This window comes from Coregonus lavaretus (genome assembly GCF_964263955.1).
Source record: "Coregonus lavaretus genome assembly, contig: HAP1_SCAFFOLD_8962, whole genome shotgun sequence".
NCBI classification, from domain to species: domain Eukaryota; kingdom Metazoa; phylum Chordata; class Actinopteri; order Salmoniformes; family Salmonidae; genus Coregonus; species Coregonus lavaretus.
The window spans coordinates 1,703-14,069 of record NW_028162036.1 but is presented as its reverse complement, the minus strand read 5'-3'; the positions used below and the strand labels follow the sequence as shown (position 1 = coordinate 14,069).

Below are 12,367 nucleotides of genomic sequence, written 5' to 3'. Positions count from 1 at the left end.
AGGAACTCGCCAAGCACATACATTGACATACAAGTATGGTGATAATCAGGCATACTGTGTACACACACACACAGAGAGATTATTTGTATCTGTTAGAGAGGATTGGCTCCAATCCGAGACCCCAGGCCATGATTACACTCTGACAAACGAGCTCCGATGTTAGGAGCGGCAAACCATCATCACAAATCACATCACTTCGGCTGCCTTATTTCACAGAATATTGGAAGTTAAATCAAGTCTGGTGTTCAGTAAATGTTTGAGGAATATCATTATTTCTTTTTCATAAACTCATCATAATCTCACCATTTCAGACCCCTTAACATCATGCTCTCTCTCTCCTCATCCCCCCTCTCTCTCCCTCTGCCAGGTGAGGATGACGAGGATGAAGAATGCGGCGAGGAGAAGCTGCCGTCCTGCTTCGACTACGTCATGCACTTCCTCACCGTCTTCTGGAAGGTTCTGTTTGCGTTCGTGCCCCCGACAGACTACTGGAACGGCTGGGCCTGCTTCGTGGTGTCCATCTGTATGATCGGCCTGCTCACAGCCTTCATCGGGGACCTGGCCTCCCACTTCGGCTGCACCGTGGGCCTCAAGGACTCTGTCACCGCCGTGGTGTTCGTGGCCCTGGGGACCTCTGTGCCAGGTAACATTATATACTTACACTGGTGTTTACGCTGGATTTACTTGCTATGTAATAGTCATGGTAGCATTCTTTTTACGGAGGAGATCAGATTTATTACTACAGAATGTGATGATTGTGGTAACGCTTTTCCTAAACATGTCCTCTAGATTTACTCTCTCCTAACACTCCAAGTGTCCAGTGATTACCTCCTCCATTTTCCATTTACACTGCTTACACCCCAGCTAGATAGTGTTTACATGTGTACATGACATGTTAGTCATTCGCTGATGCTCTATTCCTGAGCAGCTAAACGTATCTGTATACAAGTGAGGAGGTTGAACAAGGTCTACATACACACGTAAGAGCAGCTCAACCCCTCACAGCTACCTTGGCTTAAACTGCACAGTGCTGTTATGAATATTAGGACTAAATGTTTATGGGTTACGGGTGGGGTACCAGAAGGGTCAGTGGTGGGGTCCAGAAGGGTCAGTGGTGGGGTCCAGAAGGGTCAGTGGTGGGGTACCAGAAGGGTCAGTGGTGGGGTCCAGAAGGGTCAGTGGTGGGGTCCAGAAGGGTCAGTGGTGGGGTCCAGAAGGGTCAGTGGTGGGGTCCAGAAGGGTCAGTGGTGGGGTACCAGAAGGGTCAGTGGTGGGGTCCAGAAGGGTCAGTGGTGGGGTCCAGAAGGGTCAGTGGTGGGGTCCAGAAGGGTCAGTGGTGGGGTACCAGAAGGGTCAGTGGTGGGGTCCAGAAGGGTCAGTGGTGGGGTCCAGAAGATGAGTGATATCTGTCTTTAGAGGCAGAACAAGGGCAGTGACTCAGATGTGGAGCCACACACACACACACACACACACACACACACACACACACACACACATACTGCTCTTTGCGGTTTGGACTGTAGCAGCAGCCTGGGTGTGATTGCATGTTTCTCATTCACACTATGTACAGAGCACACACACACACACACACACACACACACACACACACACACACACACACACACACACACACACACACACACACACACACATAGCTCGATAGCTTTCAAATGGGCCTGTTACAGTACTTAGCTAATTAGCACCCAGCCCATGTATTAGACACTGAGCCGCTTCACATACCTACTGACCAGCCAGGCACTGTAACTCACTCAGGGCTGGTCCACCGCTCTGACACTTCTAGGCTGTAAACCCCACTGGACTACTGTAAAACCCAACACTACTGTACTACTTTAACCCTCACTATTACTGTTAACGCCATTTTACTAGCACTAAGGACTGGGGACAAAGAGGTGTAGAGAACTAATACAAGCAGTCAATATTCTTTGTCTGTCATTCTGTTTGTTTGCACAAAGTATGTTTTGTGTGTGTGTCTGTACTTTCAGAGTACACACATGACTCTATGGTGTACTCCCGGGTGTATGTAGTTGCCTCCTAAACACATTTGAACCCTGCCTCCCCATGCTCACACAAACACACACACACATCAATGTGCTGCTCCGCCACCCATGTTCATTAGCCTGGAGTAATTGTTCATGGGGCTCAGGTGTGTTTTGTGTTCTGCCCTTTAGTGTTCAGGGGCATGACTGTGATGCATTACACTACACAAGAGCATTAACAATAACCGAGGGGGTTAGCTAGCATTACCCGCCGAAGCGCTGTGCTGTTGTGCTGCTTAAATGGACCCTGCTGTAACCTCCACAACACACCTCCCACCCCACTGTAATTATAGTCAATACAACGGCACACCGCAGCCACACGGCTCAATGAGCCTCGTTTGTCATGGTCAGTCAGCCGGAGAAGACCATCAGCAGCCCAAACAAAGGTAGTATAGAGGGAGATGAGTGTGTGTGTGTGTGTGTGTGTGTGTGTGTGTGTGTGTGTGTGTGTGTGTGTGTGTGTGTGTGTGTGTGTGTGTGTGTGTGTGTGTGTGTGTGTGTGTGTGTGTGTGTGTGTGTGTGTGTGTGTGTGTGTGTGTATGTATGTGTGTGTGTGTGTGTGTGCGCGCGTTCATGTGTGAATATTCTGAGTATAGTAGAGAGCACACTGAGTTAAATATGTAAATCTCTGCATTTAGTCATGCAATACGAAAGTGAGCCTTGTATACAGTACACCAAAAAGTACATTAGTCTCAAGGGTGTTTTCCATCCCACATGTGGCTTTGCTAGTGCAAGGTTGAGAAATAACACTGTAGAGAGAGTGGTGAACAACACTTACCAGGCATACTGCTGGCAGACTGCTGGCCTACTGCCCTCCCGGACTCACACACACACACACACACACACACACACACAAACACACATACACACACACACACACACACACATAGACACACACACACACACACACACAAACACACACACACACACACACACACACATACAAACACACACATACACACACACACATAGACACACACACACACACACAAACACACACACACACATACACACACACACATACACACACACACATACAAACACACACAAACACACACATACACACACACATAGACACACACACACACACAAACACACATACCCACACACATACAAACACACACACACACACACACACACACACAAACACACACATCTAAATAGGTTAACAGAACGAGCCTCTTCTGTCAAGACTTTACTCAGAAAGCATCAGGTATAAATATAGGTCCAGCTGTTGGCCAATTAGCACCTCCCCCTCTGTGTTGATGTTTACTACTTCACAAAGTGGAGTCTTTCTGGTTGGAGCTCTTGCCGTGCTAGGTTGATACACTTTGCAGGTGTTATGGAGAACGACTTAATGACTGTCTCGCCCAGTTTTTTCTCAGTGCAGGTACAGATGAAGGATATTAATTTGAGCCAGTTTGCTACAGCAGGAAAATAATTCTGCAACAACAGGAAATGTGAATTATTATGTGGATTATAATTCATGGATATTTTTCCCCTTTTTCGTAAGGGGAAATCATGTCTGAAATTTCAAAGTGGAAATGACAAACTTCAGAAGCCTTTTTAAACCTCAAATACACTATAAGCTTTACATTTCCTGCATTGCAACAGGGTGATCAAATTATGATCTGACATCTGTAGAAGGACTTATCCTGTTAGTACCACAGACCTACTGTCATTATTTCTAGTGCAATGGACTGCTCCTCTATAAGACCTTACTAGGCAAACAGCCAATGGTTGATATAATGGTTGATCCCTCTAAGATCTGTAGGCGTGAGCTTGACATTTATCATGAAGGCTTGGATAGTTTATGTGGTGCACAGTCACAGTCAGTCCTAACACGTCTACAGAAAGAGAGCAGGAGAAGCTGACCATAGTTTTCGAATTCTATGTTCCTGACTACAAATGGATAGTAGAAGTGTGGGAGCATCGATTCATGTGAGAATACTCGCAGCACACAGGATGTGACATTATCAGCATCGCTGCCTCCTGGCCTTGTCAGGAAGGGACAGCAGAGACGCACAAAGGGGTGAAGGCCTAATCGGCCGTAGTAATCGATATAGCCATTAGCGGCAGCTGCGGCAGAGAAAGGCTGTTGCTGCATGTAAATAGGGCCAGAGAGAGCAGCAGATGTGTGGCAGTTAAATGGCTGGTGATTGTAGGGCTTGTCAAAGACAACAGTCTCCACTGTGACTGTGTGATGTCACAGCCAGGAAGTGATTAGTGATTAGTCTTACAGATGAGCTTGAGCCTTTTTCTGCTGTCTGCTTGAGAAAATCAATTTTCTTGGAGGTAGAGAAGACTGCAGGCTCTTGATAGGACAGAGGAGATTGAATATGCTCTCACAAAGGGGGAGAGAGAGGGGCAATGAGAAGTACAACAGGTGGGATATCTGCCAATCCCACACATACTGTGCTGATTACACACACACACACACACACACACACACACACACACACACACACACACAGTCACACAGAGCCATTATATCTACCCACACACACTGTGCTGATTACACAGACACACACACACACACACACACACACACACACACACACACACACACACACACAGTCACACAGAGCCATTATATCTACCCACACACACTGTTCTCTGTGTGTGTGTGTGCAGGTGGTAGTGCTGAAAACAACTGCCTGGGTTTTGACATTGTGCACATTTGAGCACACAAGCACACACACACACACACACACACACACACACACACTCACCTCCCTCTATACTACCTTTGTTTGGGCTGCTGATGGTCTTCTCTGACAAACAAATCCCTCTATTTCCTCTGACAGGACAAACTGTGCCATTCTAGACAGCCTCCATCTCCTTCCCTCCTACTCTCCTTCCTCCCATCCCTCCTTCCCTCCTTCCCTCCTTCCTTCCTTTCCTCCGGCCCTCCTTCCCTCCATACCTCCTTCCCTCCTTCCCTCCGTACCTCCTTCCCTACTTCCCCTTCCCTCCTTCCCTCCTTCCCTCCTTCCCTCCTTCCCTCCATACCTCCTTCCCTCCTTCCCTCCATACCTCCTTCCCTACTTCCCTACTTCCCTCCTTCCCTCCTTCCCTCCTTCCCTCCTTCCCTCCTTCCCTCCGTTCCTTCCTTCTCAGGGAAGCTGACAGTATGATCAGTGCAGATGAGGCAGCCCCTGTCTGTTCTACATCAGCCTTTACCTAGTCCACAGCTCTCTCCCCTGTCTGTTCTACATCAGCCTTTACCTAGTCCACAGCTCTCTCCCCTGTCTGTTCTACATCAGCCTTTACCTAGTCCACAGCTCTCTCCCCTGTCTGTTCTACATCAGCCTTTACCTAGTCCACAGCTCTCTCCCCTGTCTGTTCTACATCAGCCTTTACCTAGTCCACAGCTCTCTCCCCTGTCTGTTCTACATCAGCCTTTACCTAGTCCACAGCTCTCTCTCCTGTCTGTTCTACATCAGCCTTTACCTAGTCCACAGCTCTCTCCCCTGTCTGTTCTACATCAGCCTTTACCTAGTCCACAGCTCTCTCTCCTGTCTGTTCTACATCAGCCTTTACCTAGTCCACAGCTCTCTCCCCTGTCTGTTCTACATCAGCCTTTACCTAGTCCACAGCTCTCTCCCCTGTCTGTTCTACATCAGCCTTTACCTACTCCACAGCTCTCTCCCCTGTCTGTCTGTCCATCCTGCTTTTGTCCTCCCTCTGCATTCTGCTCAGTGGATCCAACCACCTTGTGTTATCAGAGAGAGAGAGCCTTTGTTCCAGCCTGCCGTACAAAGCCTGCTGCATTGCCAATGGCTGGCTCAGTCTCCTCTACTGCAGCTCTCTCTTACAGACGTCTAAACACACCACACGGTACTATCCAGCTAGCTAAAGCAATCTCTGTAGAGAGGAAAAGAGCTGTCCTTGAACAACAAAAGGACCTGAAATGATTGCCCTAATTTAACCATTACATTTATTGAGAGAGACGGAGAGACAGAAAAAGAAAGGAAATACATGAGTAAATGAGGGCTACAAAGTATATTGAAAGCAGGTGCTTCCACACAGATGTGGTTCTTGAGTTAATTAAGCAATTAACATCCCATCATGCTTAGGGTCATGTATAAAAATGCTGGGCAGGCCATTATTTTGGCTACCATGGCTATGCCCCCATAGGAGGACAATGCCCCCATCCACAGGGCACAAGTGGTCACTGAATGGTTTGATGAGCATGAAAACTATGTAAACCATATTCCATGGCCGTCTCAGTCACCACATCTCAACCCAAATTAAAAATGTATGCGAGATTCTGGGGTGGCGCCTGAGACAGCGTTTTCCGCCACAAGCAACAAAACACCAAATTATGGAATTCCTTGTGGAAGAATTGTCTCCTCCCTCTAATAGAGTTCCAGACACTTGTAGAATCTATGCCAAGGCGCATTGATGCTGTTCTGGCTCGTGGTGGCCCAACACCCTATTAAGACACTTTGTGTTGGAGTTTCCTTTATTTTGGCAGTTACCTGTTGCTTATACACTTTATGTTTTTCAATAATATCTCTTCCTGGTCTTGGTCCAGTGGGTTTGCAGCTCAGTGCAAGGCCAGAGTGGCCAGTCGGCAGGCAGGGGATCAAGGGGTGAGTCCCTGAGAGTACTATCCAGAGTCACTGGACCAGAGATGGATTATTTTCAAGTAATACATCTTCCTTAGTTATGCCTTACAGCTCTCAGACAGGTGTCTGTCTGTGCATGTGTGTGTGTGTGTGTGTGTGTGTGTGTGTTTCTTCAGAACTAAGCCTTTTTGTGATTGATAATAGAGGTGTTCTGATCAACCACAGCTACTGGGTCCAATGTACTCACTACTGTGGTCCAGTAACATCCACACTTGTATGCCCATGTCAGTGCTTGTCCTGTGCCATGTTGAAGTCATCAGAGCTAGATTCCCATTGAATAGTGCCATCCGGGGCCAATGACCATGTTATCATGTCCAGCTGGCAGAGCCTGGTGCCAGTTTAGTGAATGGAGTCACCCTGAGGAGCACTATGTCTCAACCTGTCTCTCTGTCTCTCTCTCTGTCTCTCTCTGTCTCTCTCTCTCTCTGTCTCTCTGTCTCTTTCCTTCCTTCCTTCCTTCCTTCCTTCCTTCCTTCCTTCCTTCCTTCCTTCCTTCCTTCCTTCCTTCCTTCCTTCCTTCCTTCCTTCCTTCCTTCCTTCCTTCCTTCCTTCCTTCCTTCCTTCCTTCCTTCATTCTCTCTCTCTCTCTCTCTCTCTCTCTCTCTCTCTCTCTCTCTCTCTCTCTCTCTCTCTCTCTCTCTCTCTCTCTCTCTCCCTCCTTCCCCCACTTCTCCTCTTTTCCCCTGCCCATTTGGCCAGAGCTGAAAGACCAAGTCCTTTCTCTGTTGAAGGTGCCAGGAAAAGGATAGGGGAGGGAGTGCACAAAGGAAGTGAGGGAGGACTGAGGGACAGAAAGGGGAATAAAACAGAGTGCTTTGTCACTTGCCAATGAAAGACATCTTCAAAATTAGGCTGGTTGCCTTGACTCTCTATGGAAGCATTTGCTCCTGGCAAGGTAACTGCAACTTAGCATAAACGGCTCCACTCCAGAGATTGGATGGTCTCTTCCTGCTGGGCTGCTGTTATTCCTAGAGCAGACTAGTTCAATCCAGTCACAGAGAAGGCCATTTATAAATAGGATTGTGCTTGCCTAAGGTATTGAATTGGGTCTGGGGGAAAGAGATTCAGACAGAAGATTTCTGCTGAGACGGAGGTCCTGTCACAGCAATGGTTCCAATTTTGCTCCCTGATTATAGTCTCCAGACAATACATTGAATAATGTTTTATGAAATGAGGCTGTTCAGGGTTCTCTACTTTGTGAATTAATATTTAGCTTTTTTGTTTTGTCTGTCACCCTTCACCAACATCCTCTTCCCCTTGCCCATACCCCATCAACATTCATTCCTCCCATCCAATAACCTTTTCCCAATCCTTATTGAATCACACACAACATACAACACTAACCTCTATCCTCCATCCTCCTCCCCTTCTCCCAGACACCTTTGCCAGTAAGGTGGCAGCCATCCAGGACCAGTATGCTGACGCATCCATCGGCAACGTGACGGGCAGCAACGCGGTCAATGTGTTCCTGGGCATCGGCGTGGCCTGGTCCATCGCTGCCATCTACCACAACTCCAAGGGCAACGACTTCAAGGTAGACCCGGGGAGCCTGGCCTTCTCCGTCACCCTCTTCACCATCTTCGCGTTCATCTGCGTGGGGGTGCTGATGTACCGGCGGCGGCCTTCGATTGGTGGCGAGCTGGGAGGTCCGCGGACTCCCAAGGTACTGACCACCATGCTGTTTGTCAGCCTGTGGCTGCTGTACATTCTGTTCTCCTCGCTGGAGGTCTACTGCCACTTCAATGCCTTCTAAACAGCATCAGACTTAAGACGGCCCAAGAAGAGCTAACCAGAGACAAGGAGGCAACAGCAGTGGTGAATAATGTTTTCCTCTTGTCATTAATAACCCCTCCCCCCTTTCCCCCTTTTAAGAAGTGAAAGATCGCCCCCCCCCGTCCCCCGTCCCCCCCGTCCCCCCCCCCCGTCCCCCCCCCATCCATCCATCCCCATAGTCTAGTGCTTTAAGGGATGAAACTGGTTGTTCAGGCGAGGAGAGGCCTGCCAAGGCAGGGACAGACACCCCTCTGAAGTCTGTAGAATTCCAAGTGAGTCTGTGTGTGTGTGTGTGTGTGTGTGTGTGTGTGTGTGTGTGTGTGTGTGTGTGTGTGTGTGTGTGTGTGTGTGTGTGTGTGTGTGTGTGTGTGTGTGTGTGTGTGTGTGTGTGTTCATGTGCATGTGCGTGCGTGTGCGTGTGTGTTCGTAGGTGCATGCGTGCGTGCATCCTGAGCTGTTTAGTATATCTCTTACTACTCAGCAACCCTCCAGAAACAGCATCGTCCACGCCTGGCGCTCGTTTCAAACTAAACACTAGACATCTGAGTGAAATCCTTTAATTCCCCAGACCATTATCATTAATATGTATATGCATGAACATCAAAATAAATTTAAATAGATTCAGCTGTTCGCGAACATAGTGGGTGGGGAGTAACAGCTACTTTTAAAGAAGGTCTCTCCTCTGTGTGTGAGTCTTTATAAATCTCAGTTAGGGCCTGGCTGCAAGAGCTGCCCACCACCTTCTGATCCTCGGTTTGATCCCCAGTAGAAAATCTGATTAGGGTTCCTCTGTTATTTTATCTTGCTGCAGATGTAGTTGTGTAAAAGATGAAAAACAAGGAGTTTAGCATAATTTTACCTTAAAGGCCGTATCGTGATTGAATGGCCAGCGTTACCATTTTAACTATCAGATAACTCGTTGTCAACTTAAATGATCATTTTCAAAACTATCCCAAGATCGCTTTTCCAGTTTAGTCAATAGGAGTGTCATCACCACCATGCTTGATTCAAATTGCAATAGAATGCAGAGAAGCCATACTGTATAAACTCTATCCATTGGCTACATGCCTTTCAGCAGCTACTCCCATTGGCTCTTCCTCTCCCTATGTGTGTCTAAGTTCCTCCCTGACTGGTCTTTCTATCAATCCCAATCCTCTGTGGGCTCTACAGCCAATTCTTAACCACTAACCCTAACCAGAAACGTTAACCCTTTACCCCTCACCCCTATCCTAAACCCGCCCTCAACACTTAATCCACACCCTCTTCCTCTCTCCACTGAGCTGCACATCTTAATTTACAAACATAAAATGGAATATTCCATCAAACAATATCTTAAACATAAATACATCAATTGTAATGGACAGAAGTGTAGATTAAACTGTTTCGATAATGCAGTAGCCCTATAGAGACATTTTACAGATGTTCAAAGTGAAGCCGGTGAGAAATACATTGGCTGGGTATTTCCTCTTTTCAGAGGTAAAAAGCTTTTGTCTTAATGATGCAATCATTTTAATCCACTTTACTGCCAGTCTCCAGATATATGGGTTTACACGTCCAGTTTAGGCAGACAGATCAATCCGTATGTGGAAGATGAAGGCAGTCCACATTATTTACACCTTCAATCGATTTTTGATGTTAAAGGTAGGATGAATATCCTGCATTTCCTACTGAGTTTGTTTTATACTTGATGTGTAAAGTGATAATGAAGTAAAAGTAATCATAGAGTTGTAGTTTGATTTAGAAAATTATAAACATAGCAAGATTTTGTATTTTCTTGTCATATCTCACCATAGAATTTGCAGCCCCCTAGAAGGTTCTAGATTAAAGCACTTATAGTGCATTCAGAAAGTATTCATACCCCTTGACTTCCACATTTTGTTACGTTACAGCCTTATTCTAAAATGGATTAAATTGGGTTTTTTCCTCATCAATCTACACACAATACCCCATAATGACAAAGCAAAAACAGGTTTTTAGACATTTTTGCAAAGCATTAAAAAAAAATTGGAAATATCACATTTACACAAGTATTCAGACCCTTTACTCAGTACTCTGTTGAAGCACCTTTGGCAGCGATAACAGTCTCAAGTCTTCTTGGGTATGACGCTACAAGCTTGGCACACCAGTATTTGGGGAGTTACTCCCATTCTTCTCTGCAGATCCTCTCAAGCTCTGTCAGGTTGGATGGGGAGAGTCGCTGCACAGCTATTTTCAGGTCTCTCCATAGATTTTAGATCTGGTTCAAGTCCGTGCTCTGGCTGGGCCACTCAAGGACATTGAGAGACTTGTCCCGAAGCCACTCCTGCATTGTCTTGGCTTTGTGCTTAGGGTCATGGTCCTGTTGGAAGGTGAACCTTCGCCCCAGTCTGAGATCCTGAGCGCTCTGGAGCAGGTTTTCATCAAGGATCTCTCAGTACTTTGCTCCATTCATCTTTCCCTCGATCCTGACTAGTCTCCCAGTCCCTGCCGCTGAAAACATCCCCACAGCATGATGCTGCCACCACCATGCTTCACTGTAGGGATGGTGCCAGGTTTCCTCCAGACGTGACACTTGGCATTCAGGCCAAAGTGTTCAATCTTGGTTTCATCAGACCAGAGAATCTTCTTTCTCATGGTCTGAGAGTCCTTTCGGTGCCTTTTGGCAAACTCTAATTGGGCTCTCATGTGCCTTTTACTGAGGAGTGGCTTCCGTCTGGCCGTCTGATTAGTGTAGTGCTGCAGAGATGGTTGTCCTTCTGGAAGGTTCTCCCATCTCCACAGAGTAACTCTGGAGCTCTGTCAGAGTGACCATTGGGTCACCTCCCTGACCAAGGCCCTTCTCCCCGGATTGCTCAGTTTGGTCGGGCGGTCAGCTCTAGGAAGAGTCTTAGTGGTTCCAAACTTCTTCCATTTAAGAATGATGGAGGCCACTGTGTTCTTGGGGACCTTCCTTCAATGCTGCATACATTTTTTGGTACCCTTCCCCAGATCTGTGCCTCGACACAATCCTGTCTCGGAGCTCTACAGACAATTCCTTCGACCATCATGGTTTGGTTTTTGCTCTGACATACACTGTCAACTGTGGGACCTTATATAGACAGGTGTGTGCCTTTCCAAATCATGTCCAATCAATTGCATTTACCACAGGTGGACTCCAATCAAGTTGTAGAAACATCAAGGATGATCAATGGAGACAGGACCTGGGCTCAATTTCGAGTCTCATTGCAAAGGGTCTGAATTCTTATGTAAATAAGGCATTTCTGTTGTCGCTTTGTCATTATGGGGTATTGTGTGTAGATTGATGAGGATTTTTTTTATTTAATCAATTTTAGAATAAGGCTGTAACGTCACAAAATGTGGAAAAAGTAAAGGGGTACTTTCCGAATGCACTGTATATGGAAGTCAAGCGCAGTTTACTCCTCTTTTGCCAAAGGGAACTATTTCTAATGGAAACTCCAGTAACAGCATAGCCAGAATAGTAGTGGGTTTTCTAACACACTGACGTTTCTTAACAACACCAAAAAGACCCCTCTGCGGTACTAAAAGTATTGATATTGTTTAACCGAAACAGAACATTTCTAATGACAAATTTGTATAAAAACATTCACATTTCATGGAGATGGGTTAATGCTTGCTTGTACCCTTTCTTACCTGGTCTTAAGTGAACTTGTTCACGAATGAACAACTGTGGTAAGGGTTTTTAAGGTTCATTCTACTATGATGGGGTGTGGGGGTTTGTATTACAGTAGCTGTAGGTTAATTATGAAGGGGGGGTGGTATCAAGCTCTAGAATAGCTCTATTCGTTTTTTGGATGGAGTGGGGTGGAGTGTTTCGAAGTGAAGGAAAAACATTGCACTGGTTCCCGAGTTTCTAATGAAAAGGATGACATTGCTTATATGCTGATGGTGACCCTGCTGTTACGT

At 46.5% G+C, this 12,367-nt stretch overlaps 1 protein-coding gene across 1 annotated transcript; it reads left to right on the top strand.

Annotated features, from left to right (window-relative positions):
- Positions 1-367: 367 nt before the first annotated feature.
- LOC311119700 (sodium/calcium exchanger 1-like) lies at positions 368-8,444 on the top strand (the record flags this gene model as incomplete). The annotated part of the gene is made up of 2 exons (XM_084194364.1): positions 368-643; positions 8,068-8,444. Coding segments are annotated over 2 exons (653 nt in total), but the record flags the coding sequence as incomplete, so codon positions are not given.
- Positions 8,445-12,367: the final 3,923 nt, after the last annotated feature.